The sequence below is a fragment of the Coregonus lavaretus genome, assembly GCF_964263955.1.
Source record: "Coregonus lavaretus genome assembly, chromosome: 22".
Lineage (NCBI taxonomy): Eukaryota > Metazoa > Chordata > Actinopteri > Salmoniformes > Salmonidae > Coregonus > Coregonus lavaretus.
This window is the reverse complement of record NC_140009.1, coordinates 32,922,040-32,949,968: the sequence shown is the minus strand read 5'-3', so window position 1 is coordinate 32,949,968 and position 27,929 is coordinate 32,922,040. Positions and strand designations below refer to the sequence as shown.

Sequence of the window (27,929 nt, the reverse complement as noted above, 5' to 3'; positions counted from 1 at the left end):
ACTTTGTTGTCACATTCTACTCGTTTACATATTTGAAGTTCTGAAGAGTTGCACTGAAATTATTGGCAGTGACAACGCTTGAGTGAAATTTAAGCCTGAATCTGCACACGATGTTTGATTGGCTATGGGATGGCTAACTCCATTTTGGAAACAGCTGTTTGAAGACGTACCCTTCCTTCATTGTTTCCCGAGGTTGCCAGAGAAACATCCCGCTTTCGGATACTTTTTATCACTAATCCAGACCAACATCGTTACAAGATTTATACTACGTGTTGCAGATGAGCCCGGAAACTTAATTGGTGTTTGATCCGATTGTAACAAGTGGATAAGAAAGGCGAGCGAATCAAGGTTAGTCATGTCTTTTTGTTACAGTATAACAAATTGTTGTGAAAATAATTGTAGCGGCACGACCTCGGCCGATGCGCATTTGGACTACGAGCAATTAGCCTACAATTCTGATTTTGATGCAGGCCCTGTGTTCTTCTAAGTGGCCAACATTTTGGGACTTGAGGGACGTTTTATTTGATTCTTTGCTCATTGGAATTCATATCTATAGCGTACATGAACAATGTAGGCTATATTCTCTGACCCGAAAATACTGTATCGTCTGGTGAAATAGATAGCCTATCAATGCCTAAATCCCTATTATTCTCCTTTTAGTATTCTGGGCGATTTATGTAAAACTGTATTGTCCAATATTTCAACCTTCGATTCAGTTTTGCGTATTGCGCACCATAATCAGATAAATACATAAATAAGTTCAGCACTCATCAGCACCAATAAACTGATCCTGTAAAATGACCATTTCAAAAGAAAGGGCGTTTTCACACTTGGTCCCTTTCAGCCAATTTGTTTGTTAGCCAATTTGTGAGTAATTTTTTTGTGCAGCGTGAACATTCCAAAGGAGCTCAGAAAAAACGTGTGCTGTTTTGGGTTATTGATTAGCGACTGTCAAGGATGCACAGAAATTCCAAAATATGTGTGGAGTTTTGATTAATACATTCAGATTATTTGTTTGCAATATTTGTTGTATTGGCTAAACGAGCTTCATAAACTGTTTATTCGATTGTGGGGTTTAAATAGTGTGAGAAGACGACAACATATTTGGTGAGAATCACAACATCGGGTACAAAATAAAGGTAATTGCTATCTGGATCCCAACTCTGACGTTACCACATTTGAAGTTGACATTTTAAATGGTTAGAGTTAAGGTAAAATAACCTAGGAAGAAACCTAGAGGAACCAGGGGGTGGCCAGTCCTCTTCTGGCTGTACCGGGTGGAGATTAAGAGTACATGGCCATTAAGGCCAGATTGTTCTTCAAGATGTTCAAACCTTCATAGATGACCAGCAGGGTCAAATTTTTTATTTATTTTTATTTCACCTTTATTTAACCAGGTAAGCCAGTTGAGAACAAGTTCTCATTTACAACTGCGACCTGGCCAAGATAAAGCAAAGCAGTGCGATTAAAAACAACAACACAGAGTTACATATAGGGTAAAACAAAACATAAAGTCAAAAATACAACAGAAAATAGAAAATATATATACAGTGTGTGCAAATGTAGCAAGTTATGGATGTAAGGCAATAAATAGGCCATAGTGCAAAATAATTACAATTAGTATTAACACTGGAATGATAGATGTGCAAATAGAGATACTGGGGTGCAAATGAGCAAAATAAATAACAATATGGGGATGAGGTAGTTGGGTGGGCTAATTTCAGATGGGCTGTGTACAGGTGCAGTGATCGTTAAGGTGCTCTGACAACTGATGCTTAAAGTTAGTGAGGGAGATAAGAGTCTCCAGCTTCAGAGATTTTTGCAGTTCGTTCCAGTCATTGGCAGCAGAGAACTGGAAGGAATGGCGGCCATAGGAGGTGTTGGTTTTGGGGATGACCAGTGAGATATACCTGCTGGAGCGCATACTACGGGTGGGTGTTGCTATGGTGACCAATGAGCTAAGATAAGGCGGGGATTTGCCTAGCAGTGATTTATAGATGGCCTGGAGCCAGTGGGTTTGGCGACGAATATGTAGTGAGGACCAGCCAACAAGAGCGTACAGGTCACAGTGGTGGGTAGTATATGGGGCTTTGGTGACAAAACGGATGGCACTGTGATAGACTACATCCAATTTGCTGAGTAGAGTGTTGGAGGCTATTTTGTAAATGACACGCCGAAGTCAAGGATCGGTAGGATAGTCAGTTTTACGAGGGCATGTTTGGCAGCATGAGTGAAGGAGGCTTTGTTGCGAAATAGGAAGCCGATTCTGGATTTAATTTTGGATTGGAGATGCTTAACGTGAGTCTGGAAGGAGAATTTACAGTCTAACCAGACACCTAGGTATTTGTATTTGTCCACATACTCTAGGTCAGACCCGTCGAGAGTAGTGATTCTAGTCGGGTGGGCGGGTGCCAGCAGCGTTCGATTGAAGAGCATGCATTTAGTTTTACTTGTGTTTAATAGCAGTTGGAGGCTACGGAAGGAGTGTTGTATGGCATTGAAGCTCGTTTGGAGGTTTGTTAACACAGTGTCCAATGAAGGGCCAGATGTATACAAAATGGTGTCGTCTGCGTAGAGGTGGATCTGAGAATCACCAGCAACAAGAGCGACATCATTGATATACACAGAGAAAAGAGTCGGCCCAAGAATTGAACCCTGTGGCACCCCCATAGAGACTGCCATAGGTCCAGACAACAGGCCCTCCGATTTGACACATTGAACTCTATCTGAGAAGTAGTTGGTGAACCAGGCGAGGCAGTCATTTGAGAAACCAAGGCTATTTAGTCTGCCAATAAGAATGCGGTGATTGACAGAGTCGAAAGACTTGGCCAGGTCAATGAATACGGCTGCACAGTACTGTCTATTATCGATCGTGGTTATAATATCGTTTAGGACCTTGAGCGTGGCTGAGGTGCACCCATGACCAGCTCGGAAACCGGATTGCATAGCGGAGAAGGTACGGTGTGATTCGAAATGGTCGGTGATCTGTTTGTTAACTTTCAAAAACTTTCGAAAGGCAGGGCAGGATGGATATAGGTCTGTAACAGTTTGGATCTAGAATCTCACCCCCTTTGAAGAGGGGGATGACCGCGGCAGCTTTCCAATCTCTGGGGGGGGGGGCATGGGCAAGTTGCAGCGGAGGGTGCAGAGCTGGTGACCGGGGTAGTGGTAGCCAGGTGGAAAGCATGGCCAGCCGTAGCAAAATGCTTGTTGAAATTCTCGATTATTGTAGATTTATCGGTGGTGATAGTGTTTCCTAGCCTCAGTGCAGTGGGCAGCTGGGAGGAGGTGCTCTTATTCTCTATGGACTTTACAGTGTCCCAAAACGTTTTGGAGTTAGTGCTACAGGATGCACATTTCTGTTTGAAAAAGCTAACCTTTGCTTTCCTAACTGCTTGTGTATATTGGTTCCTAACTTCCCTAAAAAGTTGCATATCGCGGGGGCTATTCAATGCTAATGCCGTATGCCACAGGATGTTTTTGTGCTGGTCAAGGGCAGTCAAGTCTGAGGAGAACCAGGGGCTATATCTGTTCTTAGTTCTGCATTTTTTGAATGGGGCATGCTTATTTAAGATTGAGAGGAAAGCACTTTTTAAAGAACATCCAGGCATCCTCTACTGACGGAATGAGATCGATATCCATCCAGCATACCTGGGCCAGGTCAATTAGGAAGGCCTGCTCGCTAAAGTGTTTTAGGGACCGTTTGACAGTGATGAGGGGTGGTCGTTTGACCGCGGACCCGTTACGGACGCAGGCAATAAGGAAGTGATCGCTGAGATCCTGGTTGAAGACAGCGGAGGTGTATTTAGAGGGTAAGTTGGTCAGGATGATATCTATAAGGGTGCCCATGTTTACGGATTTAGGGTTGTACCTGGTAGGTTCCTTGATAATTTGTGTGAGATTGAGGGCATCTAGTTTGGATTGTAGGATGGCCGGGGTGTTAAGCATATCCCAGTTTAGGTCACCAAGCAGTACGAACTTTGAGGATAGATGGGGGGCAATCAATTCACATATGGTGTCCAGGGCACAGCTGGGGGCTGAGGGGGGTCTGTAGCAAGCGGTAACTGTGAGACTTATTTCTGGAAAGGTGGATTTTTAGAAGTAGGAGCTCAAACTGTTTGGGCACAGACCTGGATAGTATGATGGAGCTCTGCAGGCTATCTCTACAGTAGATTGCAACTCTATCCCATTTGGCAGTTCTATCTAGACGGAAAATGTTGTAGTTGGGGATGGACATTTCTGAATTTTTGGTGGCCTTCCTAAGCCAGGATTCAGACACTGCTAGAAGATCAGGGTTGGCAGAGTGTGCTAACGCAGTGAATAACTCAAACTTAGGGAGGAGGCTTCTGATGTTAACATGCAAAAAGACAATGCTTTTATGGTTACAGAAGTCAACAAATGATAGCTCCTGGGGAGTAGGAGTGATACTGGGGGATGCAGGGCCTGGGTTAACCTCTACATCACCAGAGGAACAGAGGAGGACTAGAATACGGATACGGCTAAAGGCTTTAAGAACTAGTCTTCTAGTGCGTTGGGTACAGAGAGTAAAGGGGGAAGATTTCCGGGCGTTGTAGAATAGATTCAGGGCATTATGTACAGACAAGGATATGGAAGGATATGAGTACAGTGGAGGTAAACCTAAGCGTTGGGTAACAATGAAAGAGAGAGCATCACTGGAGGCACCGATTGAGCCGGTCTCCGCGTGTATTTGAGGCAGTTTGAGAGGGACTTGGTGCTTTACAGTGAAATTGTATAATAAGAACTAACTGGAACAGCAATAGGCAAGGTATATTGACATGGGAGAGAGGCATAAAGCAATCACAGGTGTTATTCGAGAGAGCTAAGACAACAACTGGTAATGGTGATGAAAGTTTGGGCTGGGGCTAAACAGATAAACAGGACAGGGTACCGTGTAAAGGAACAGTCCAGCAGGCATCAGCTGTGCAGGTGAGTGATCATAAGGTCCAGTGAACAGCAATATGTGAGTCCGAGAGCAGTTCGAATTGATGCTACAGCACTGGCTAGCAGGAAACAAGGCTGTTGTTTGCGTGTGCTAGTGGGCCGGGGCTAGCAGATGGATCTTCGTGGTCGTCGCAACGGGAAGCCTGTTGAAACCACAGACGATTACGTCGGCAGACCAGTCGTGATGGATCGGCGGGGCTCCGTGTCGACTCTAGGAGGTAGAGTCCGGTTGACAGAGAGGTAGATAGCCGGGAGATGGGCCTGACTCGAGGCTAGCTCAAGGCTGATTAGCCAACAACAACATCCATTTGGTTGCAGCTAGCTAGTTACGATGATCCAGAGTTAAAGGTTCAGTGATTCCGGCAGAAAAACCGATATGTTCTGGGTCGATAACGCGCTGTGAAGACAGTGCAGACTGGCCGATAATCTCCCGAGTGGCGCAGTGGTCTAAGGCACTGCATCGCAGTGCTAGCTGTGCCACTAGAGATCCTGGTTCGAATCCAGGCTCTGTCGTAGCCGGCCGCGACCGGGAGACCCATGGGGCGGCGCACAATTGGCCCAGCGTCGTCCAGGGTAGGGGAGGGAATGGCCGGCAGGGATGTAGCTCAGTTGGTAGAGCATGGTGTTTGCAACGCCAGGGTTGTGGGTTCGATTCCCACGGGGGGCCGGTTTGAAAAAATAAATAAATAAATAATGTATGCACTAACTGTAAGTCGCTCTGGATAAGAGCGTCTGCTAAATGACTAAAATCTAAAATGTTAATGTAATAATAGTCCAGGCTAGAGCTGGCTGGTAGGTAGTGCAGTCCACGGACAATGGTGAAAAACCGCTAACGGTGGCTAATAGCAAGTAGCTAGTTAGCTGGCTACTCCCGTCCGGTAGACAGAGAGGTAGATAGCCGGGATATGGGCCTGGCTCGAGGCTAGCTCAAGGCTAACTGGTGCTTGCTTCAGGGGCAGTGGTGATTAGCCAACAGCAACATCCATTCTGTTGCGGCTAGCTAGTTGCGATCCGGTGTTAATGTCCAGTGATTCAGTTATTCCGGCAGAAAATCCGATGTTCTGGGTGAAAACCGCTAACGGTGGCAAATAGCAAGTAGCTAGTTAGCTGGCTAGCTAGTTTCAACTGGAGATTCTAGATAAAAGGTAAGTCAATAATAGAATCCATTCCACATTGAGTGAGGCGGGTTGCAAGAAAGTATATTTAGTAGAAGGATGAAAAGAAAAAACAGGCTATTTACATGGACACACACATAGTACACCACCGCACTGCTACGCCATCTTGGATACATCTTGGATACAATAATAAGTGCAATCTATTAGCTTCCAAAATGTAAGTAGGTATATCTAGCTGTCCAATTACACGTTCTGATGGAATAGCTTGTTCTGCACTTTAAAAAACCCAGAGTGCATTGAGTGAATGTTGGAAAAAGATATTGGTTTCTTTCTAAACATAGTAAATGCAAAGGGTACTCGGCCCACAAAATAGGTGAAGTGAACTCGGAAAATAGTTGAGTCCTCATTCAAAGGCCAGGGCAGCGTGAATGCAAAGAGAACTGAGTTTTTTATATATTTTTTTACCCCAGAGTTCACTTTAAAGAGGATTGAGATCAGTTATTTTAAAGAGGACTATATGTGAAAACACCCTTCTCAACAAATACCCTCTGTTAAGATCATGATCATCACATTTTCATATGCAGTTTACAATGGTCTTGACAGAGGGATTTCTCAACAAAAAAATAATGGTTATCAAGAAAATACATGCAGTTTACAATTTGTCTTGAAAGAGGGATTTATTGTGACCAGGTGCTGCTGTATCTGATTATCTGTATGAACACATGATTATGTTGCCTATTGACCCAGTAGTAGATGAAGGGGGGCCCCAGTGGACCTGGGGGTGTATTAACTAGTGCAAACCGTAAACCAAAAGAAGTTCACTTGTCGTATATATTGCCCTCTTGCTTTGGTCAATGTTCTCTCCTGGTCCTGTAGGGATTTATTTTGTATTTGCAGGTTTTTTGTTCAAGGCCAGCGGTGCAATCACTTGATTAACAAGACCATTAGCTGAATCCGATGATATTTTATTTTTTATTTAACCTTTATTTAACTAGGCAAGTCATTTAAGAACAAATTCTTATTTACAATGACGGCCTACACCGGCCAAACCCGGACGACGCTGGACTAATTGTGCGCCACCCTATGGGACTCCCAATCACGGCCGGTTGTGATACAGCCTGGAATTGAACCAGGGGGTCTGTAGTGACGCCTCAAGCACTGAGATGCAGTGCCTTAGACCGCTGCGCCACTCGGGAGCCCATGAGCTTAGACAAAAGCCTGCACACACCTCTAAGACCAGGGGTGAAAAACACTAGCATGAGAACTTTATCTGCAAGATCAAAAATTAAAGGCTCATGGATCAACAATAATGATAATGTACTGTATATCTGCAGTAGCACCAGCAGCACCACTCTATTATTTATTTTCCAACTCCCACTTTAGCTAATGGATGTCATATCTGCGTGTGTTGATAGCTGCCAAGGCAACAATAACATTATTAGTCAGGACAAATTCTGATTGAATCCCCTGTAGAGTAGGCCTACTCTGGATGAGTGTAAAGTACTGTATGTGTGTGTTGTTGGGTTGGCTATGAGGGTTGGTTGTTGTGTATGGTTGTTTATCGTCTTGGGTGTGGTGGTCATTACTTTCTTCCCTCAGGAGGTACATTCTTTTAGTCTCTGGTGCAAGTCTGGTTACGTGGGCGATTCTACGCCAGGATAGGCCCTTTTTAGAGCTATACATGCAAGACCCTATGATCCGTGAACCGTACATGATACAGACAACATCTTGGTGTCATTATATTCCTTATAGTGTGCTCTCAAATATGGAGTATGTCTAGATTGTGAAATAAAACATCTCACATCAATTTATTAAATATTAATATTACTATCTTGAAAGTACCCTTTTTTGATTTAGCTTATTTTTAGACATATTGTTTGGAACAATATACTCAACACGTTACATTTCCAGAGTGGGCTCTCTGGTACTTTTAAAGATACTGTATGTCAATTTCTATGTATAAAGTTTGGCATATGTCATTAACCAATCACAGCCCTCTTTTAGGAGTGCACATTCAGCAAATCACCAGCAGAGTTCCCTTTGAATCCATTTTCCCATTCACTGTATTGGTGGTGCTCATAATTTATCATACCTTCAAAATTAGCAGAGAGCCCGCTCTGGAAATTTGATGTACTTGTAGAGTATATTGTTCTAAACAATATCTATTAAAATGAACAAAATCAAAAAGGGTACTTCTGAGATATTATTTGTTATGTTGAATAAATCAATGTGACATATTTTTTTCAGAATCTAGACATAGGTTACGCCATATTTGAGAGCACACTATAAGGAATATAATGACACCAATATGTTGTCTGTATCATGTACAGTTCACAGATCATAGGGTCTTAAAGGAGGCATGTATAGGTTTAAAAAGGGCCTAAAATGGCCACCTTTATCATTACAAATGTAAGAAGCATGTCAAGCATCCTTCTTCCTAATTTAAGTTTCTATGTGAAAATTGCCAGAACAATCTGAGTTACCAAAAATATTTCTGGGCTGACCAGGTGTGGAATCCGCCAACTCCTACTGAAGTGCTCAGCACATTCTACAGCAGACCAGTGTCCCTACTCTACAGGTGGCATACCATTAAGAGTATCCAGGACTATATTTCGTTAGCCTGACGACTCACACTCAATTCTTCTGCTGCTCTGTCGTTCGCTACATACTTTAGTCTGAGACTGCCGTCATTGGCATGATGGACTTTGTACATGATGGACTTTGTACAAAACAAAGTCGTCAGTGATTGGAACATCTCAAACCAATCAGAGTATCAAAGCCAATGATGAATTTTCAAACTGCCGCTTTACCCACGTGTGTTCTGGCTTTGGCCCAACCCATCGGTTTCTGGACCAATCAGACGGCCCTGAATGTGTTTGCATTCGGTGAAGGGTCTGGGAAGTACTTGGATCCAGACTCATTGTGGAGAAGAAACTAATGTCCATGGGTGTGGCATAGCGTTTGGACAGAGCAAGGAGTCTGGGTAGCCAGACAAATATTTCTTACAGAAGAAAAAAACGTTTAAAAAGATGTTACTGGTCGGTGTGAAGCAATCCAGCACAGACCTCTGTCTAAAATGCATAATGGAAAATGGTTGCTATATTTTGAGCTATAGAAATACAGCTTTAGAAATATCGAGTATTTGTGTGCACATTCTTCTTAACTATAAATGGGCATTATATATATATATATATAATATTCTTCTCCCCTCTTCTCTAATTATGGGAGATGTGTTTCCACATTTGCAGGCTGTACTTTTTGTCAGTAGTAGCCTACTCAGTACTTCAATGACCTCTAAGCACGTTCCATGCTCTGTAAGACTAGGCTGGAGGACATTTGGTTGTGTGTCTGTTTTTAGCTCCTTCACTTTCTCATGACCAAATGACTGGCAGGAAGATAAATGTCTCTTACTGCACAAATACATTATAGATACACACGTACACCTCGTCTGTAGACCAGACTTTAGATTTGTCAGAATGTGCTTGTGTGCTGCTTCTTAAGTCTCTAACTTAATCGTGGCATTACTTTAGTTAAGTTGAGTCCTGATTTTCATATTACCCATCATTTTGTGTTTTCAAACTTCTGCTTTTTCTGGAAGTCAAGAAGATGTTAATTGGTTTTGCAAAATAACCGTGTAGGCTTAGTCATTAAGAACATGTAAAGGGTTAGTTTGTGCTAAGTGGGTATGATTGAGGCCCTCTTAGAATAACGTTAATGATTTACTTTAACTCATTAACATGACTGGGTAACCTGGGGAATCAACTAGCAACTAAGATTACATTTCTCAATAATCTTCATGTACTACATTAGTAGTTATTATAGTGCAGAGCTGGTTTCATTATTTATAACAAACCATAATGATTACCCGAGTTTGCTGTTTCAAAGCTTGCTGCTTACGGGGAATATTGTGCCTTCACTTCCACCCTCCTTATTCTGTACAAAGCAAATCGAATCACTGGACGCCCACATCCTGGTAGATTTATGGGAGAGGACAAGGCTGAGGTTGCGAGACCTGATGCAGCTGTGGATATGTTTTAGCCCTGGTAAATGATTGAGATGTGTTCAGTTTGAACATTATGTTATAGTTGTCTGATGATGAGGGAGACATGGTTGGGGAGGAAATTTACTGTAACAGGTGTTCCAAAAAGCTGCACCCTACTAGTTGTTTTGTTATGTTGCAGTTAGATACCAGTGCAGTCGCTGTACGCATACATGTATAACAGGGTGTTTTCCAGGGTTTTTTCAGTTCTAAAAACGGAAAAACAGGAGGATCCAGTAACAGATTGCCTTATTTAGCCACAACCACAGTAATAAACATGCATGCATTCTTTCCTCTCCTCTCTTCCCTCCCCTGTTTATTCTCAGAAGTAAAGCATGGTGGTCCTATTCCAGGGTTCTTCAATTCCGGTCCTGGAGGGCCGAAACACTTCTGTTTTTTATTTCTACCTGGTAGTTAATTGCACTCACCTGGTGTCCCAGGTCTGAATTAGCCCCTGATTAGAAGGAGAGGATGAACAGAGGTGTTTCGGCCCTCCAGGACCGGAATTGAAGAACCCTGTCCTATTCAGTCCCATCCTTTTTTTACTTTTAAGTCTGACGTTGAGGTTTGGAGAAGGCAGGCCATAAACAACTCTAGCAGACAACCCACCTGCTTCCTGTCTTATGTTGTTAAATATGGGAGCAGAAATATACTTAGTCTGTCACCATGATCCCTGTCTACCACCATGGTAGTGAACAGAGCTAAAGAGACTTCTAAATATTCCCACTCTCTAGATCCTTCTCAAAGAGTTATCTGCTTGTCTCGTCTTTGCAATGTGGCCTGTGCCCGGTTTCCCAGAAGCATCTTAAGGCTAAGTTAATCGTTAGAACCTTTCGTAGGAGCATCATTAAATCTCAGAGCTGTTTCGCAAAATCATCATTATTAAAGGGACATTTCAAAATGTTTCAACTTCATATTCATAATCTCCAGCACCACCCCAACATCAACATATGTGAAAATGGCGCGTTTCTATGTTTTGTAGTAAAAAGGATAGAGGATGATAAACGTGTGTGCATCATGTGATTTTAACCAATTATGAGTAGGCATTGCCTACAAATTGCGTACTAATTGTCTACTAATTGGTTGATGATGTCATTGGAAACACTTATCTTCCTCTCTTTTTTTACTACAAAACATAGAAACATGCCATTTTCACATACAGTATGTTGATGTTGGGGTAGTGCTGGAAATGATGAATATGAAGTTCACCATTTTTGAAGTTTCCCTTTAACATTTCACTTGAAAACGCTCGTGATCTAACGCCTGCTTCAGGCCACTCGTAGAACAGCTGTGCGTCATTAGATGCTTATTATACACAGAAGATCTCCGCTAAATATTGAATCAAATGATTTATCCTTCTCTCTGTGACCGCTGATCAAATCAAATCAAATTTTATTTGCCACATGCGCCGAATACAACAGGTGTAGACCTTACAGTGAAATGCTTAGTTACAAGCCCTTAACCAACAATGCAGTTTTAAGAAAAATAAGTGTTGAGTAAAAAATAAAAAATAAAAATAATTAAAGAGCAGCAGTAAAATAAAAAACAGTAGCGAGGCTATATACAGGGGGAACCGGTACAGAGTCAATGTGCGGGGGCACAGGTCAGTCGAGGTAATTGAGTTAATATGTACATGTGTGTAGAGTTAAAGTGACTATGCATAGATAATAAACAGAGAGCAGCAGCAGCATAAAAGAGGGGATGGGGTGGGTTGGGGGGGCAGTGCAAATAGTCCGGCTAGCCATGATTAGCTGTTCAGGAGTCTTATGGCTTGGGGGTAGAAGCTGTTAAGAAGCCTTTTGGACCTAGACTTTGCGCTCCGGTACCGCTTGCCGTGCGGTAGCAGAGAGAACAGTCTATGACTAGGGTGGCTGGAGTCTTTGACAATTTTTAGGGCCTTCCTCTGACACCGCCTGGTATAGAGATCCTGGATGGCAGGAAGCTTGGCCCCAGTGATGTACTGGGCCGTACGCTGATAACTTTAGAACAAAGTTGACTGCAAATACAAAGTTGACTATCTTTGCAATTGATACAAACAAGCGACATATAAAAATATGCTTCATATGAAAACCGATATGACTGCATTAAAATATAAACAGTAGACTATAGGCCTTTTTCAATCATATTAAAATACATTTAATGTTCAATCACTATTTTGCTACTTGTAGGCTGCTGTCTGTAATTTCTCTCAATATTTTTCATAGTGTGTAGCCTAACGTGGGCAAATATGTGCCAAATCTGTGATTTTGTGCATTTTTATTGGGTAAGCATTAGAATAAGCCACCTCAATTTTTGCAGCCGTAGGTGGTAATATCTCTCTAGGAGCTGAACCGTCATCAGTATTATGAAATAATTATACTGTTAAGGTAAGATTTGAATGGAGAAAGCTGATCCGAGAGCAGCACTCCCTTTCTTTCGATCCTATCAGTAGGGTAACTTGGGGGAAACTGTCCCCTTAAGGGAAATGTATTTTCTGACAGAAAAAAAGCTACGTTTGGTAAGATTTAGACTGGCTATCCTTAGGCAAACACATTTTGAAGGGAAATAAGTGGACAATTTTTTGTTGTTGTTATTCAATAAAAACATAAACCTTAGAACGGGGGCATTTTGCACCACTATAAGGGCAAAACGCCCCCGTCTATGGGGCAAAATGCCCCCTAAAGATTAGTGTGTGAAAATGAATTTTATACGTTTTATTTGGGCATTTTGGGGTAATTGACTCTTAAAAACCTAAAGTCTAGGTGACTTATTTTAATTAAATAAATCAAATATTGGAACAAAAAGACATTAAACATGTCACTATTAATATTGATGATATACCCTACCGGTCAAAAGTTTTAGAACACCTACTCATTCAAAGGTTTTTCTTTATTTTTACTATTTTCTATATTGTAGAATAATAGTAAAGACATCAAAACTATGAAATAACACATATGGAATCATGTAGTAACCAAAAAAGTGTTAAACAAATCAAAATAGATTTTTATATTTGAGATTCTTCAAAGTAGCCACCCGTTGCCTTGATGACAGCTTTGCACACTCTTGGCATTCTCTCAACCAGCTTCACGAGGTAGTCACCTGGAATGCATTTCAATTAACAGGTGTGCCTTCTTAATTTGTGGAATTTCTTAATGCGTTTGAGCCAATCAGTTGTGTTGTGACAAGGTAGGGATGGTATACAGAAGATAGCCCTATTTGGTAAAAGACCATGTCCATATTATGGCAAGAACAGCTCAAATAAGCAAAGAGTCCATCATTACTTTAAGACATGAAGGTCAGTCAATCCACCAGTCTCAACGTCAATAGTGAAGAGGCGACTCCGGGATGCTGACCTTCTAGGCAGAGTTGCAAAGAAAAAGCCATATCTCAGACTGCCCATCTTAATCTTTTATTTTTATTGGCCAGTCTGAGATATGGCTTTTTCTTTGCAACTCTGCCTAGACGGTCAGCATCCCGGAGTTGCCTCTTCACTGTTGACGTTGAGACTGGTGTTAAAACACTTGTAAATTGATGTCGGGAAACCGGCCCCTGCTTGACACCTATACATTTGCATTCTGCTTAAAGTAAACAAAAGGGGATTATTAGTAAATGTTTGGAAAAAACATGTCATACTCAACATTACTCTTGCACATGTTCAACATTGTTAGGTTAGGTAGGCCATATCACATTCCATTATGCTGAATCAGATCTGTGTTTGTTTAGCTTGCTTAGAAAGATATCACGATGACAGTTACTCTAAATAAAAGCAGCACAAATTTGACCTTCTGTCACAGTTGTTTTAGGAACATTGCTTCAGGAGAACTTCAGAGCTTTTTTCCATTTAATATCAGGAACATTATCTTCTCCAGTGAGTCCCTGGTTGCATCCAAAATGGCACCCTATTCCCGATATAGTGCACTACTTTTGACCAGTGCCCTATGTGGAATAGGGTGCCATTTCAGACGCACTCCTGTGCCTCACCATATGGGTGTCCTGGCTCGTTAGCTTTTTCCTATAAACTCATTCTGCACCAGTAAAGAGAATAATGTCAGTGTGTGTGCCTTTGCTTATCCTCCCAGTCTGTCTCAAATTATATAATTTTTTTTATCCTCATTAAACTTGGTTTGATTTACAATGGTAAATCAATGGTGATTTAGCAGCAATAGAAAGACCAGTTCCAATATGCAAGTGGCTTTTCTATGACGTCCAGAGTTCTTTGGACTACTGACTCAGCCTCAGCTGTGATTTGTGGCTGAGTACTCCACACATGCACACGCACACACAGACTGGGGTATCCCATTGCTGTATAGCGGGCAGGCCATGTTGCTACAGTACATTTATAGAGCTCGCCAGCTTGTAGTCCTAAAAAATTGAAATAAGTTAGCATTTTCTACCTCTGGTTCGTTGGCTATTCATATGGGGGAAATGAATGGGGAAAATAATGGTGTTTTGGGATATATACGCCGAAAATAAGATCTGAGGTTAACACAAGCTTAGAAGATCTTGTATGTTTTGTTCTATGAGATATCAGTCAGTTAACATGAACTTTTTATGAATAATGAAGCCTTTATGTGCTCAAAATAAGTTATTTACTAACAAGTCGCTAACGGTCAGAGAAATGGAACTACAACATTAGTAGTCACACAATTTTTCACATTACTACACCGACCACGCAAACAAGTCTACGCTACACTAGTCTGCCAAAAAGCTAGTTAGCTTAGTTAGCTTTCTGCTTACCAGCTTGAACGAAATGCAAGGATGGTACAGTGGGGAAAAAAAGTATTTAGTCAGCCACCAATTGTGCAAGTTCTCCCACTTAAAAAGATGAGAGAGGCCTGTAATTTTCATCATAGGTACACGTCAACTATGACAGACAAATTGAGAAAAAAAGATCCAGAAAATCACATTGTAGGATTTTTAATGAATTTATTTGCAAATTATGGTGGAAAATAAGTATTTGGTCACCTACAAACAATCAAGATTTCTGGCTCTCACAGACCTGTAACAACTTCTTTAAGAGGCTCCTCTGTCCTCCACTCGTTACCTGTATTAATGGCACCTGTTTGAACTTGTTATCAGTATAAAAGACACCTGTCCACAACCTCAAACAGTCACACTCCAAACTCCACTATGGCCAAGACCAAAGAGCTGTCAAAGGACACCAGAAACAAAATTGTAGACCTGCACCAGGCTGGGAAGACTGAATCTGCAATAGGGAAGCAGCTTGGTTTGAAGAAATCAACTGTGGGAGCAATTATTAGCAAATGGAAGACATACAAGACCACTGATAATCTCCCTCGATCTGGGGCTCCACACAAGATCTCACCCCGTGGGGTCAAAACGATCACAAGAACGGTGAGCAAAAATCCCAGAACCACACGGGGGGACCTAGTGAATGACCTGCAGAGAGCTGGGACCAAAGTAACAAAGCCTACCATCAGTAACACACTACGCCGCCAGGGACTCAAATCCTGCAGTGCCAGACGTGTCCCCCTGCTTAAGCCAGTACATGTCCAGGCCCGTCTGAAGTTTGCTAGAGTGCATTTGGATGATCCAGAAGAGGATTGGGAGAATGTCATATGGTCAGATGAAACCAAAATAGAACTTTTTGGTAAAAACTCAACTCGTCGTGTTTGGAGGACAAAGAATGCTGAGTTGCATCCAAAGAACACCATACCTACTGTGAAGAATGGGGGTGGAAACATCATGCTTTGGGGCTGTTTTTCTGCAAAGGGACCAGGACGACTGATCCGTGTAAAGGAAAGAATGAATGGGGCCATGTATCGTGAGATTTTGAGTGAAAACCTCCTTCCATCAGCAAGGGCATTGAAGATGAAACGTGGCTGGGTCTTTCAGCATGACAATGATCCCAAACACACCGCCCGGGCAACGAAGGAGTGGCTTCGTAAGAAGCATTTCAAGGTCCTGGAGTGGCCTAGCCAGTCTCCAGATCTCAACCCCATAGAAAATCTTTGGAGGGAGTTGAAAGTCTGTGTTGCCCAGCGACAGCCCCAAAACATCACTGCTCTAGAGGAGATCTGCATGGAGGAATGGGCCAAAATACCAGCAACAGTGTGTGAAAACCTTGTGAAGACTTACAGAAAACGTTTGACCTGTGTCATTGCCAACAAAGGGTATATAACAAAGTATTGAGAAACTTTTGTTATTGACCAAATACTTATTTTCCACCATAATTTGCAAATAAATTCATAAAAAATCCTACAATGTGATTTTCTGGAAAGAAAAATCTCATTTTGTCTGTCATAGTTGACGTGTACCTATGATGAAAATTACAGGCCTCTCTCATCTTTTTAAGTGGGAGAACTTGCACAATTGGTGGCTGACTAAATACTTTTTTTCCCCACTGTATATTGTTTTACTCCAGGCTGCAACCATATTTCTTCAGCGGGAAGGTGCTTGTTTTATCGGTTCCCGAACGATGTTGTCCAGAGGAGACTGGGTCCGTCTGATAAGGCAAGCTAAGCCTGTTAGCTAGACGTGAAAGGCATGCGACCCAGAGGTATAGTTGTATTTTTTTTAAATGTTAGCACATTGTTAGCATTTTATTTGTTTTGATTACATAAATGCTTACACAGTGATGTTAGCTGATGAAGATTATCTCATAGAACAAAACTTATAAGATCTCCTAAGCCTGTGTTTACCACAGGCTTTATTTTCGGCATTTATCCAAAACCCCCATTCATGTCCCCATAGGCTTTGGCCACTGAGCCATGGTGGAGTTAGCCTTGTTAGTGCCTACAAAAATACGCCATTACAATTGCTCTCTATTCTCATGTGTCTGGCTGACAGGGTGGAGCAGGGTTATAGGGTGATCGACACACTTATCTCTCTAGTGTATTCTGGAGAAGAGAATAGAAAAGCTTATTTAATTGTACAGCTCCTTTCTCCTCTCTATTTCCACTCATGGACGACATTCATTCACCAGAGGTCACTTTACTTTCTGATTTTGTGCTGTTTTGCCCTCAAGATGGAAGTCACTTTACTCCATTGTGGTCATGTGGTGTGGTTACATTGTGAGAAGACAACCATTATGTATCTCCACGGCCCTACATTGTTATAATGCATTAAGCCTGTGGTCCACAGGGACTGATATTGACCCAGCTTTAGGCAGCATGGAACACACTGAACTAGGCCAACATAGAGAGCAGAATGGCCTACTGTAAAGAATGTATTCTCCTGTATTGTGAGACGATTTATTCTTGTTCATGACGTTAACTTTGCCTTCTGGTTTTGGGCGTCAAGGAGGATTCTGATTTGCCTTGAAGAACCTATGAAGCAAGATTAATATTAAAATCTGTGTTAGTTCTTTCCGCATTACGTATGGGGTAAAAATCGATGTCCTCAGGATCTTTGGCCTACTAGGATTTTAAAAGATTCAAAAGGCTGTTTAGATGTTAATTAATGTATGAGTTTCCGGGTAGTAAAAAATTGATAACAACGTGAGTGGATGTCAGGCCTGGCATTGGTGTGTTAGAGTAGATTATGTTGATTTTTATTCAGTGGGCCTGGGAGCAGCAAGTTTTTAGGGAAGCAGTGAGTTAGTTGAATAGGTGCCATGAGAATATGTGGAAGTTATGAAGGACTTCCTGAGATGTGGTGAGTCATGTGAGGGATGACGGGTGAAGCCCCAGTGATGTCATCCTCCAGCTGAAGGTCCTAAAGCAGAAGGGTTGTGTTGTTCAGTAGAGTCCCTTTGAAACAGTAAATTACCAGCTGAACTTGTCAAATAAGAACAGATTTTGTTTACTGTTGCAAAATGTTTTGCTACAGTGTGCGCTACTGAACACGAACCAGGCTGCCCACTAGGACTCCACATCCCCTGGGTCTCCCTGTCCCGGTTACTTCCTCACAGCACTGCTCAGCTCACCCCACCACTCATTGCCAACACACAATGATCCAAATCATCGTTCAAGAAATGCAAATTGAAAATTGCCATTCAACATTGTTTCTACAGCATCAAAAGAGGGAGAAAACAGAGGAGAAAACAGATTGCATTAAGTATTGTATTATCCCTTAATGATAGGCTAGGTCTGTACTCTGTAGCTATGGGAACGATTTGGCTAGATTTACATAGAGATTTACATAGTGAGCCACAGGGAGCAATGAGGGCAACTGCAGTTTGAGGTACTGAAAGTCCCTAGTGACTCTTCTAAATTAAACTTGGCAAAGATGTTAGAGCCTAAGCCTCCCTCTCAGTCAGTCAGGGGAATGCCTTACTTCACAAACGCAAACTGCTGCAAGTTCTCCCTCAACTCACACCAGGCTATCTTTCTGTCTCATAACTTTTATGCTACTCACTACTACCAGGGGAAATTAAGTATTCACACCCAAGTCCGGCAGTCTCATAAAAACAGGAAGGATATACTGAGCCGGGGCACATACTCACCACTAGTATTCAATAGACACTGTTTTATTGATTTATTTATGAAAGAAACTGAAGAGCTGTGTAGAACAACAATGCTAATCCTGTTGCTGGAGGAAATACAACTCCCCAGTGTTGTGGAGTGGGCTGGTAGTCCACACAGGCAGGCAGCAGCTGCTGACGGCATGAGAACGGCCAGCACCCAGACTCTCCAAGTGTCTCTGTGAAGCCCTGGTTTAGAGGAGAGGAAGGAGTGGCGGCTCTGTGCCATAGCTGAGCCACACATGGCTATCTTTCCCAGAGAGAGCCTCTATGGACTGCTGTCTGCTTTACACACACTGAGTTTGGAGTTCTAAAATTGTTTGTGTACACTCTTCTTTAGATTATTTTACCATCTTTCTCTTTCTGAATGAATGTGGCATATGGTTTGATTATAAAGGCTCTTTGGTGTTTGGCTGGACTTGGCATTCCTGTTTAACAGGAATATTAGGGAAGTTGAGTGTCATATTTCTACTCAGCTGGTTGCGCATGGTTTCCTATGGTTTCACCCTGTTTGTTGTTGTTTTGCATCCATATTTCAGCAAAGACCCTTTGTTCTGCTTTTAAAAGGGAAGGACTCTTGTTTTGATCATTTGTATTGTCAAGCTAACGTGTAGCCTATAATAATGATATCTTAAAACATTTTACCATTACTGTAGCTTCAATATAATGAACAGATCCCCAAAGCAACCAGGCAGGAGAGAAGAATAGTCACAGAAGATTAGCTTGTTGCTATGAGATAGAGTTGGATTAAGTCATGTGTAGCCTAGGCCTTCTCTCCTCCATCAATAAATGCAGTGAAATTAGTTGACAGACTTCCAATTGGGCAGGAGAACGCCCTAATGGGTTTAGAAGACAGCAAGGCGGCTTTCCTTTGTGCAGGTTATTGCAGATAATGTAGAGTTTATTACAAGGATCAGGCTTAAAAGGCTCCGGTGTGATTGGACCAGCATCTCTCCCTAATGGCCCAGTGAAAGCACTATGTTTGTTCTGCTGACTCATATTCATTCTGTTCCCTGACTGATCTCACAGGCTTTTTTTGTTGATGATGATATTGGTGTGTTTGTGAGCGGCTGCGTGCATACGTGTGTGGTCCTATTACATCATGTTGTCTTGTCGGTGATGTTCATATACTGTAAACAAAGCCCTTTATCCAATCAAGAGCCTTCTCTCTCTCCAGCCTGGTCTCATAGACTAGACGTAACATAGTAAATGTAAACTCAGGACACTCAAATTAGTATGAAATTGTATGTTACGTTTGGTATGGGTGCATAAGACAGAAGGTTACTTATTGCAAAAACGAAAGTACGGTGGTTGGTCGGCCGTATAACGTGAACGTCTAGCAACCCAAAGGTTGCGTGTTCAAATCTCATCATGGACAACTTTTGCATTTTGGCTAATTAGCAACTTTGCAACTACTTGGTACTTTTGAGTTACTTTGCAGCTATTAAGCATGTTAGCTAACCTTTCCTGTAACCCTTTAACCCAGGGGTGTCAAACTCATTTTAGCTCAGGGGCCACATGGAGGAAAATCTATTCCCAAGTGGGCCGGACCGGAAAAATCATGGTATATATAACTTAAAAACAACAACTTCAGATTGTTTTCTTTGTTTTAATACGATCAACATACAACATAAAGCTGGAGCCTGAGGACAGTGTGTCCAAAATAGTACAAGCACAACATCACTAGTAATCATAAAACACGTCAAGTTTATTTGAAAATTCTAAAGAAAAAGAACACACAAACACACAATGCCTCAGTGATTAACAGAACTGTTTCACAGATCACAGAACTATATCAGGGTGTCATTTCTCAGGCAGAAATGTAGATAAAAATAATGAAATCCTGTTCCCCAAACAAGTGCAAGAACCACAGAGTCAAGAATAGGTTAAATATACAAATAAAATAAAATCAATTAAAAACAATAGCACATCAACATAAAAACATATAAACATAAATCTGAAAGCGTTGCTCAAACTCCCATAACAGTCCCGTTATTTTATCTTTGAACCGCTTCATGTCTGCCACATGTTGGGTCGCGCACACATTTTTCAGACAGGGGAAGTGAGCTGCATCACCACCGGCAAGTTGCGTCTCCCACAATGACAGCTTCAACTTGAAAGAACGTATGCTGTCATAATACTGCGTGACAACTTTGTTGCGCCCTTGCAGCTGTTTGTTCAAGTTATTCAGGTGCTCTGTAACATCCACCATAAATGCAAGGTCCTGCATCCATTCTGCGGAATGAAATTCTAACACTGGTTTGCCCTTTTCTTCCATGAACTGTTCAATTTCTTCTCGTAAATCAAAGAAACGCCTCAGCACAGCACCTTGGCTTAACCATCTTACCTCAGTGTGGTATGGCAGGCCATAGATGTGGTCTTTCTCTCTGAGAAGGCTGTCAAACTGACGGTGATTCAGGCTTCTGGATCGGATGAAATTAACAGTTTGGATGACCACCTTCATGACGTTATCCATCTTTAATGACTTGCAACACAAAGCCTCCTGGTGCAAAATACAGTGAAAAGACCAAAAATCACGTCCTCCATTTGCAGATTGCACTTTCTCTCTGAACTTTGTCACAACGCCTGCTTTTTTCCCGATCATTGAGGGTGCACCATCTGTAGCCAGGCTGACAGCGCGGGACCAGTCCACTCCGACCCTGTCCAGCGCGCCGACGAGTGCGGTAAAAATATCAGCTGCTGTCGTTGTATCTGTCATCGGCACCAACTCCACGAACTCCTCGGTGACGGTCAATGTGTCATCAACTCCGCGGATGAAAATGGCCAGTTGTGCAACATCTGTAATGTCCGTGCTTTCATCAATTGCAACCGAAAACGCAATAAATGACTTTACTTTTTGCTTCAACTGGCTGTCCAAATCCACTGAAAGATCGGAAATCCTGTCTGCAACTGTGTTTCTTGTCAGGCTGATATTTGCAAAAGCCTGCCGCTTTTCAGGGCACACAGTCTCCACTGCCTTCATCATGCATGTTTTTACAAATTCACCCTCACTAAATGGTTTTGAAGCCACTGCGATTTCATTAGCAATGAGGTAGCTAGCTTTCACTGCAGCGTCACTGATGTCTCGGCTGTGAGTAAACACAGACTGCTGTTTCTTCAGACCCGCCAACAGTTCATTCACCTTCTCTCATCTCCGCTGTCCTTGAAAGTTGTCATATTTGTCGGCATGAAGACTCACATAGTGGCGACGAAGGTTATATTCTTTCAGCACTGCAACATGCTCTGAACACACCAAACATACAGCTTTCCCATTCAATTCCGTGAATAAATAGGATGACCATTTTTCTTGGAACACTCTGCACTCTGCGTCCACTTTTCTCTTTTTTGACAGAGACATATTGGGGCAATGAGGGTGCCAAAGCACATAATGTTAAAAGTAGAAGCCGTAATAAATATCGCGGGCAAAACAAAGTAGCTCATTGGCTGCACGTGCTTGACCTACTTGCTCTGCCCCGGTATAAACAGTTTGCTTGCTTAACACAATTGCTATTGCGCCATCCAGTGGACGCAATTGGAACAGCAGTTTATTTTATTGAAAAATTGCAGCGCATTTTTATACTTTACAAAATTATTATTATTTTTTTTTATCATCTCGCGGGCCGGATTAAACCCGTTTGCGGGCCTGATCCGGCCCGCGGGCCGGACGTTTGACACCCCTGCTTTAACCTAACTCATAAGCTTAACCCTAATCTTAACCACTAACCCAGCTAATGTTAGCCATCTAGCTAACAGCGTTAGCCACCTAGCTGACGTTAGCCACAACAAATTGGAATTTGTAACATATCATACATTTAGCAAATTTCATAACATATTGTACGAATTGCAATTCGTAGAACTTATTGTACGAATTGCAATTCATAAAACATATTGTACAAATTGCAATTCGTGAAACATATTGTACAAATTGCAATTCGTAAAACATATTGTACAAATTGCAATTCGTAAAACATGTACGAATGGCAATTCGTAACATATTGTACGATTGCAATCCGTAACATATATTGTACGAATTGCAATTGGTAACATATACCATATGAAATGGACATCCACAAATTAATATATGCCATACAAAACGTAACATATCATACTAATTAGTATCCAGGATTTACATTTTTCTATGTTACGTCTACCCCTGATTCCAGGTTGCTCTGTCCCCCACTACCACAAATTCAACTAGTGATGTATTGTACATGGAGCCAATGAAGGCACAGCCTCTTTTTCTGAGAATCACAGCTTGTTCAGAGATTCAAAGAAAATTGTAAACACACAGTAGTGTCTTGCAGTAGAGCGAGCACTGGGCTAAACTAACAGATCACACTGACTGTACCGCACTCTACAGTAGTGATTTCCCGTAGAGAGTTAAGGAGGTGTTTGTCTGGGATGAAAGCACACCTGTGACATTTGACCTCTTGTAGTGTTAGAAGCTGCAGCTAGGTATAGTTTCATCTCCTCCCCTGCTCTACCCTTTCAGGACATAAAGAGAGACCTTTATAAAGTGGGCCGTTGGCTAATATATTGAGTTACCATTGTGACTTTTAAACTGTAACACTAGGAAAACAAACTGTTAAACCATAGACTACAGTAAAAGTAAAGTGGGAAACTGAGGTAGAACTTGGTTACAGTAATAAACTGCTTGCCTCAAGCAGTCAGTGCTATACATTATAATAAGACGTCTATGTATACTGTATGTAGATTACATTCCCTGGAGTGCTGTCCTCTCCTGGAGGGGAGGATGGATAAAACCCTTCAGACCATGACAATTTGACTAATATGGTCGCCGGTCCACCCATCACGGAGTGTTGACTTGAATGGAAATGTCTGTTCTAGTAATCTAATTCTATGCGGCTCTCTCTCTCCCCTGCAGTCCATTCCTCATTCTCAAGCAGCACAGACACAGCTTCCCTGGCCCCATACTGACTGACACTGGGTACTTCCCATTTGGCATGGTGGATAATATTCTGTAGAGAGGAAGCCAATTCTGAGTGATTCAGCGTTCCTCTGAGTGATACTGAAGGAATGTGAATGTGAGTGAAGTGTTTGACAACCACCTGACCCAGGGTTACTGTGTCACTGCTCAAAGAGAAAGAGGGAAGGCTTTGGCTGCCAACTTAGTTTTTCTCCAGGAATTCTTCATGGTTCAAGGTTTTGTTGAATCTGTTGACATGTTTATTTTTTTTGCAGGTTAAGTGGCTTATGTGTGGCCTTTACTATCAGACTATGTAGCGCTTGGTTATGCTCTATGTTTTATCAACTCTTTGTAATGCTGTTGGCCATGCCACGACGAGGCTCTTGACTGTGGGCCTACCATGCCTGATTCTTTTCTTTTAATGGTGGTTGGAGGAGAAGGGGAGTGTGGGAGTAGGATAGGTCTACTTGTAATTGTCAGACACACCGGGCCGACAGATTCATAGGCTGGCATCCAATGATTTTGCTACATGTCACTGTTGTTTCAAACAATGGTGAGCACAGCGTTCAGTCTGGTTTAACCAGCTAATCGATTCAGTCGCCCTCATCTCTTTTCCAGAGGAAGGCCCTACTTTGAAAAGTAGCAGATTGTCTTTTCTTTCTGGAGCAGCTTGTTTCTCCTCCACCCTCCTTTTCTCCTAGGAACCACCAATTGTATAGTGTTGTAGTCCCTGGCAGGATTCATGACCCAATTTAATATGGCCTAAGAAGAAAAAGAGAGCAGGGAGGAATCAATAGCTAATGTGAGCTGATCTCAATACGGTCTTTACTGGAACTCATTATTTTCTGTATTTCTCTCCCACGGCCGGCCTTTGGGTCATATTGATCACATCTTGTGCTTTTACTTCAATAAAAGCTCCTTATTGCCTATAAAGAAGACCTTCCTGCAAGCTTGCATTGTTCGTGTGAGTCGTTTTTAGACGGCCGACGTGAGTGAAGGGCTTGAAGGTTTGATGAGTCCCAGATCAACGCTCCTGTTTTGCGTTTTGTAATTAGGTTGGTGAATTAACACTAACACTAGCTCCATTAGCCCCTTTGCAGAAATAGAAATGGTAATAATGAAATCCTTCACTGTTGCAATGTCATTTCACATTTGACTCAGAACTCTGAGCTCTGGAGATAGTACAGAATGGCACAGATTGTATGGCTCAACATTAACATAGTCATACCCCTCACACTATTGTGTCAACCTGAACCAAACTGTGGTGCCTTTTTTCCTTTTGTACACAGTTTCAGCTGCTATGGTGGATGCATAACCAGGCCAGCTCCATACAGCTTGGTTTTGCTCAGCTTGGTTTTGTTTGGCACAGTAGTAGGACTTTGAAAAGCCCAAGTGTGTATTAATGTCCTATGCATCATGTGTTCTCTCTCTCCCTCTCGCTTTCTTTACCTCTCTTGCTCTCTCTCTCACTCACTCACTTTCTCCATCCCTCTCTCTGCAGGTGTAATGAGGTTTCTGGTCATGGACAGATGATGGATGTGGAGACAACAACGTCGTACTCTGACTTCATCAATTGTGATCGTACAGGCCGCAGGAACGCAGTACCTGACATCCAGGGACAGGGGGCAGGAGCCAGCACCAGTGAATTAACCAAAGACATGGAAGGGATGGACCTGAAGGCTGCAGGTGAGCATATATGCTATATAACCAGGAGGTGTCTTATGGTTTTATGATTTTATTAGGATCCACATTAGCCGACGCTGATGGCGACAGCTAGGCTTCCTGGGGTCAGACACATAACGAAAAATACATTATAGACAAAGATACTTTACAATTGACATACATGTAAAACATTAACATAGACATTAGACTTATACAGTGCATTCGGAAAGTATTCAGACCCCTTCCCTTTTTCCAGACTTTGTTACGTTACAGCCTTATTCTATAATAGATTAAATAAATAAAAAATCTACCCACAATACCCCATAATGGCAAAACGAAAACAGGTTTTTAGAAATGTTTGCACATTTATTACAAATAAAAAGCATACCTTATTTACATTTACAACAATACAACTAAAGCATAAGTGTGTGTGTGTGTGTGTGTGTGTGTGTGTGCGCGTGCGTGCGCGCGTCTATCGGTTACACATACAGTACCAGTCAAAAGTTTGGACACATCTACTCATTCAAGGGTTTTTCTTTATTTTTACTATTTTCTACATTGTAGAATAATAGTGAAGACATCAAAACTATGAAATGACACATATGGAATCATGTAGTAACCAAACAAATGTTAAACAAATCAAAATATATTTTATATTTGCGATTCTTCAAAAAGCCACCCTTTGCCTTGATGACAGCTTTTCACACTCTTGCCATTCTCTCAACCAGCTTCACCTGGAATGCTTTTCCAACAGTCTTGAAGGAGTTCCCACATATGCTGAGCACTTGTTGGCTGCTTTTCCTTCACTCTGCGGTCCGACTCATCACAAACCATCTCAGTTGGGTTGAGGTCGGGGGATTGTGGAGGCCAGGTCATCTGATGCAGCACTCCATCACTCTCCTTCTTGGTAAAATAGCCCTTACACAGCCTGGAGGTGTGTTGGGTCATTGTCCTGTTAAAAAACTAATGACAGTCCCGCTAAACCCAAACCAGATGGGATGGCATATCGCTGCAGAATGCTGTGGTAGCCATGCTGGTTAAGTGTGCCTTGAATTCTAAATAAATCACAGAGAGTGTCACCAGCGAAGCACCATCACACCTCCTCCTCCATGCTTTACGGTGGGAACTACACATGCAGAGATCATCAGTTCACCCACACCGCGTCGCACAAACACACGGCGGTGGCAATCAGAAATCTCCAATTTGGACTCCAGACCAAAGGACACATTTCCACCGGTCTAATGTCCATTGCTCGTGTTTCTTGGCCCAAGCAGGTCTCTTCTTCTTATTCGTGTCCTTTAGTAGTGGTTTCTTTGCAGGAATTCGACCATGAAGGCCTGATTCACACAGTCCCCTCTGAACAGTTGATGTTGAGATGTGTCTGTTGCTTGAACTCTGAAGCATTTATTTGGGCTGCAATTTCTGAGGCTGGTAACTCAAATGAACTCATCCTCTGCAGCAGAGGAAACTCTGGGTCTTCAATTCCTGTGGCGGTCCTCATGAGAGCCAGTTTCATCATAGCGCTTGATGGTTTTTGCGACTGCACTTGAAGAAACTTTCAAAGTTCTTGAAATATTCATGTCTTAAAGTAATGATGGACTGTCATTTCTCTTTGCTTATTTGAGCTGTTCTTGCCATAATATGGACTTGGTCTTTTACCAAATAGGGCTATCTTCTGTATACCCCCCTACCTTGTCACAACACAACTGATTGGCTCAAACGCATTAAGAGGAAAATAAATTCCACAAATTAACTTTTAACAAGGCACACCTGTTAATTGAAATGCATTCCAGGTGACTACCTCATGAAGCTGGTTGAGAGAATGCCAAGAGTGTGCAAAGCTGTCATCAAGGCAAAGGGTGGCTATTTGAAGAATCTCAAATATAACATATATTTTGATTCGTTTAACACTTTTTTGGTCACTAGTGTAAATGTCAGTACACTGTGCACAGTACACTTCAGTACACTGTGCACAGTGCATAAAAAGTAGGTCACATGGGGAGAGGCATTGTGCCGTGAGGTGTTGCTTTATTCGTTTTTTGATACCAGGTTTGCTGTTCACTTGCGCTATATGAGACAGTTTATGTGGAAAAGGTTCCTTTTGTGGTTGCTGTGTTTTTAATGGACCATGTTTCCTCTGTCTTTCAGAAGGAGACTCTGGTGCATCACCAGCCCCTGAGGGTGAAGGGTCGACCAGCCAAGAGGCCCAGGGAGGCAAGGGCCCATCGTAAACCACCTCACAGGAGAGGAGAGAGGGACACACGGAGAGAGGATCTACTGGTTGTCCTGCCTGACTGAACCCTACTCCTCTCCTAGCCCAACAGTGATGACATCAAAAGTGATGACATCATCTCTCACCGTGTTGCTCTGATGGAGCTTTGCTGGTCCAGTTGCATGATGCTTCTTCTCCTTTATCAATTGGCATTGTGGGAAATGGAGTTGACAACTTGACAGTTGACAAGTAGGACTACATCTGATCCTGGCCTATAGTTGCTGCAGGACTACAGTGGTAAAGGAAACGTTCTCAAATCACTATCAGAAAGCACAGAACTTTGGATCGAACTCCCATCAAGAAGCAGAGCTATACAGAATATATAATCATTTGTTACTCCTTTTGTTTTGTGTACGTTTGTGACCCAGTTAACATTTTTCATTAGTTTACTCCTTTCTTTTACAATAACACATGAAGTTGCAATTACAATGTACTGTAATGGAGGTCATATTTATTTCAAATGGTTCTCTGATACCTTTGTAATAGGAATTTCTTTGTGTAATAAAATGTGTAATATGGGTCTTCTGTAACAGTTGTTTTTGTTATGG

General features: G+C 42.1%; 1 protein-coding gene across 1 annotated transcript; it reads left to right on the top strand.

The window, feature by feature from the left end:
- Window positions 1-179: 179 nt before the first annotated feature.
- LOC311150086 (cAMP-dependent protein kinase inhibitor gamma-like) lies at window positions 180-27,902 on the top strand. The gene is made up of 3 exons (XM_084187357.1): window positions 180-348; window positions 24,949-25,133; window positions 27,258-27,902. The coding sequence occupies exons 2-3, from the start codon at window positions 24,977-24,979 to the stop codon at window positions 27,338-27,340; spliced, it is 240 nt and encodes a 79-aa protein (XP_084043483.1). The 5' UTR covers window positions 180-348; window positions 24,949-24,976; the 3' UTR covers window positions 27,341-27,902.
- Window positions 27,903-27,929: the final 27 nt, after the last annotated feature.

Bases quoted from the DNA above. Each gene is read 5' to 3' on its own strand.
- LOC311150086 (XM_084187357.1), top strand. From the start codon at position 24,977: ATGATGGATGTGGAGACAACAACGTCGTACTCTGACTTCATCAATTGT. The intron at 25,134-27,257 runs GTGAGCATATAT...TCTGTCTTTCAG, and splicing joins GATGGACCTGAAGGCTGCAG to AAGGAGACTCTGGTGCATCA.